At 32.8% G+C, this 4,005-nt stretch overlaps 1 protein-coding gene across 1 annotated transcript in view; it reads right to left on the bottom strand.

Moving 5' to 3' along the window:
- NAV3 (neuron navigator 3) overlaps positions 1-4,005 on the bottom strand; it is a 312,728-nt gene that overhangs the window by 71,862 nt on the left and 236,861 nt on the right. Inside the window, exon 19 of the mRNA XM_023520404.1 lies at positions 2,448-2,652. Coding sequence (XP_023376172.1) covers positions 2,448-2,652 — 205 coding nt within the window. The remainder of the gene's footprint in view (positions 1-2,447; positions 2,653-4,005) is intronic.

Below are 4,005 nucleotides of genomic sequence, written 5' to 3'. Positions count from 1 at the left end.
GAGCCATTTTCAATACTTTCTTCCATATACTTTCAGGGAAATAATAATTTTACCTAACTTGCCAGTTCAACATTATCTGTGATGAGTTTATTACACTTTTTAAAATGGATAATTATTGTTTCTTTTGTAGTTCTAGTAATAGAAAATACTTCTTATTTCATGGTGGTGTCACTGAAAATAAGAATGGAAATTGCATACTGTCTTTTATCTAGGTATATCAAAATACCATCTCAAACTATTAACAGATTGCTTTATATTTTTGCACATCCAAAGTATTGAGCCCCAAAATAGATAAAATCATGCTTAATTATATTTGTTTAAAAGTTCTTCCTCTTTTCATTGTGGGATAATATAAAGTTATTTCTGCTTATTTATCTATTAGACAAACATTAGTTAAACACACACAACCTGACAGTCCCTTGCTAGATCTTGAGACTATAAAAATGAATGACACTATCCTAGGAACTCAAAAAGTAGAAAGATAGAAAACTAAAAAGATAATTACAACAGAGCAATAAAAGTATTATCAAGAGCAATGTATTAGGTACTACAAGAGCACATAGTACCACAACTTGGTCTGAAGAAGACTGGAAAAACTGTGCATATACTAGTATTCTATGAGATGTAGATAATGCTAGTCATCTTTAAAAAAAAAAAAAAACCACACATTTTTTTCAACCTGTGAGATCACTGACATGAACTAGTGTGTTGTACCAGAAGGAAGGTAGACAATGAATCAGGAGATGCCATTTTCAGTTTTTTCTTGCTCCTTACTATTTCTTACTATTTACTTATGATCACTTAATATTTATAGCTCTATGACTTATAGTTTATGGCTTAGTTTCCTCATCTTTCACTGTGAGCAGTGGGCCGGGGGTACCAATAAAGTCCCTTCCATCTTTCTAGTCTAGATAATTCCTTGATTCTAGACCTCAATTTAAGAATTATAATAGTTCACTATTCAATGCATGGCCATCAAAGAGCCATCTTGTCTATTTAAACTGGCATTCAGCAATTCAGATTATTTAATCCTCATACATGGAAGGCCAGAATTTCCTACCATTTGGCATATGAACAACATTCTATTTGTAGATAAGGCATTAGAGAGAGGCATCAGTACACTTAGAAAAATTTTACACTATCGTAAGAGGCCTGTCTTTGAAGGGAGTGGAAGAACCATTTCAGAAAAATGATGACTTAACATTTCAAGTTAGTTATATTTTTGTCTATCTACACTGCAGCAATCAGCATACTGTCAGAGTATAATTCACTCTCCATCACACTAAACTCAGTGGTTTGGTTAATATCCCAAAAAGTAGTGACAGTTGTAGTCTACTGATTTAGTGCTAGCAACGTTAAATGCACAGGGGTGACCTGAAAACCATGAGCAAATTGTAATAGCTGTCTATTCTTTTAGTTGGATGATAGTTTAGGAAGTATCTCAAATAAGAAGTTAGGAAAGGGAAACAGAAAGGAACAAAACTATTCTGTACTTGAATTTCATCCTCATGAGAAACCTGTGAAATTACAGATGAAGAAATTAGGGGTAATACAGTTAGGAAATTTGCTCAAGTTCATACTGCAAATAAATGGATGACCTGGTATGTTTCAAGATCTGGAGTCCTTTATTTTATACATAATTATTAAGGACTAAGATAGTAAGGCTAATTTCATGTTTGATTTTATTTTAATAAATTTGAACTTCTATATTTATTTTTATTTTATCTTTAGCTGCTATGTTTGATGAGTGCCACGAGTTTTCTTTATGAGTACATAAAAATTATTAATTAAAGCAAAGAGGAAAATCTCTTAAATATTATTATCAAATTTGACATTTGAGGTTATATGGCTCAAAAATTATATACATTTAAACAACATCAATTAAGCCTCCTGTGTTTTTCATATAGAATTATTATATCCACACAGAACGTTACAACTACAAAGACATTTATTAGAACAGATGAGAATTTTATAGCATTGAATAAGGAAATGTAACTTATAAAGCAAGAAAAGGATAAAATATTAATTCAGAAATAACATAAAAACTCACATAAGAGGGAATTTCTGAGAATAAATGTCAGCAGCTTATGATGGTTTCCTAAGATAATTTTTCTGCCTCACTTATCTTTATGGTTAACTGAGATGTCAAACAAAACATTCACTCTGATATTTGACACATCAGGGCAGACAGTCTCTAAAATTATGTGCATTTTTGTATGAGAACATTGAATTTATCCTTAACTATTCTATAGCCAAGTATTAATCTAAAGAACTTCTGGCATATTTCCAAAGGCATAAAGAAACAAAAGGTAACACAGACTAGGGCTTCTCAAATGAGAATTATACTTACTCAGTTATTTACTCTTCAGGAATCCTTGTGATGTGAGTGATGTGATAGTTTTCATCTCAGAATTAAATAAAGTAACCTCTATATTCCCCCCTCTCACCCCCGACTATGCCTACCTTCTTCCATGCTATCTCGAAATGAGCCTGAATGACTGATAGCACGTGGCCTTTCCTCCAAAGATGTGGCACTCCCACAAAGCTGGGAGTCATCGTAGAGATCGAAAGAAGAGTCTTGGGCTGGAATACTGTTTGAGCGCATCATGCTGGGACCAGGAAGGTTAAATTGAGACAGATTGGTTGGGCTTACTGCAAAACAAAGCACACATAGCCTATTATTTTGGGTATTAGATAATGAAAATAGTAGGTTGATAGAATTGAGAATTTGATCCCAATTCTTACAGAAACGAATTTATAGGGTATCCCTATTTAAGGTAAGCCAAGAGTCTGCTTCTGAAATGTTCGATAACAGTTACCATGGAGTCTCTCTTTTACTCTAGCATTTTCATGACAAGCTGTATGTCAACTTCAAAAGCAATAACAGACAAAACTAGCAAGCCACCTCTATTGTTTATGTAGAAATATAACATGGTGTTTTCTGTGGGCCAATATGAAGGGAAAAAATGTCTTTGTAGAGTCTGCAGGTTTCTTTTTAGAGAAGATTGCATTACTTTAAAGCAAAATCAAAAAGGAAAGAAAACACAAGAAATCTAAATTTCCCAAGAACCTTTTGAAGTTTCCTCCTAGAGACTCTATCGTTTTGAGTTTTGTTGTAGATCTCTTCCAGACAGATTGTATGCTTCCATGAGTATAGGAGATAGGGGTTAATTCTGAATGGTTTGAAGGGTGAATATAGAGAAGGGATAGAAGGGCATTCAAGGTGGAGGATCCCTTGGAAGCAAAAACATGGAAACTTCCCATACAAAGGTATTTAAACATCACTCTGTATGCACAAGTGTCCATCAAATACATAGGCAGTGTATTTGAGGTGACAGGAGGCATTAGTAATGCTTCTACATGGTAAGCCTTGTGGCAAGGGGAAAATTGATTCTAAGCAATGTGATTACTCATGGGAAGATGACAGTGAATCTCACCAGGTTTGAGATGCCTCACCAGGACTGTGATCAACAACAGTAAATGAAGTTTCATCTCAAAATTTGTTTTGTTTACATATGGTATTGCACACAAATCACAGTTTACTTTGGCAATGGCTCAGCTACCTACCCATAGTTTACTGATAGAGACATAATTGCAGAGATCTTAAATTTCCAAGGTTTGTTATATGTGATTTTTTTACAGAAATATTTCTAAAAACTTTGTTTATAAACATATTTTAATGAGTAGAAAGTAAAGAAAGCATGAATACTGCAGCTGTTAAATGTTAGTAATAGTCACTTATCTACTGCTCATTCAGAAAAGGTAATGACCAAATTTAAAACAAGTAATGACCAAAGAAAATTGTAGGACAATGCTATGCATATTCAAGCCAAATAGTTACACTTGATATATTTTTAAAATTTTAATAAAGTAACTTTTATTTCTGATTGTATTTTAATAGTACTCACTGTCTTGCCTAATAAATATAAGTTCAGGTGATCTAGAAATATAATAAAAACTCTTTAAAAATAAATATTATGTTTTTAAAATTAGTCATTTTTTTTT

This window comes from Pteropus vampyrus, unplaced genomic scaffold (assembly GCF_000151845.1).
Source record: "Pteropus vampyrus isolate Shadow unplaced genomic scaffold, Pvam_2.0 Scaffold9, whole genome shotgun sequence".
Classification (NCBI taxonomy): Eukaryota; Metazoa; Chordata; class Mammalia; order Chiroptera; family Pteropodidae; genus Pteropus; species Pteropus vampyrus.
Note: the sequence above shows the minus strand (reverse complement) of the source record. Positions and strands in the feature narration are given on the sequence as shown.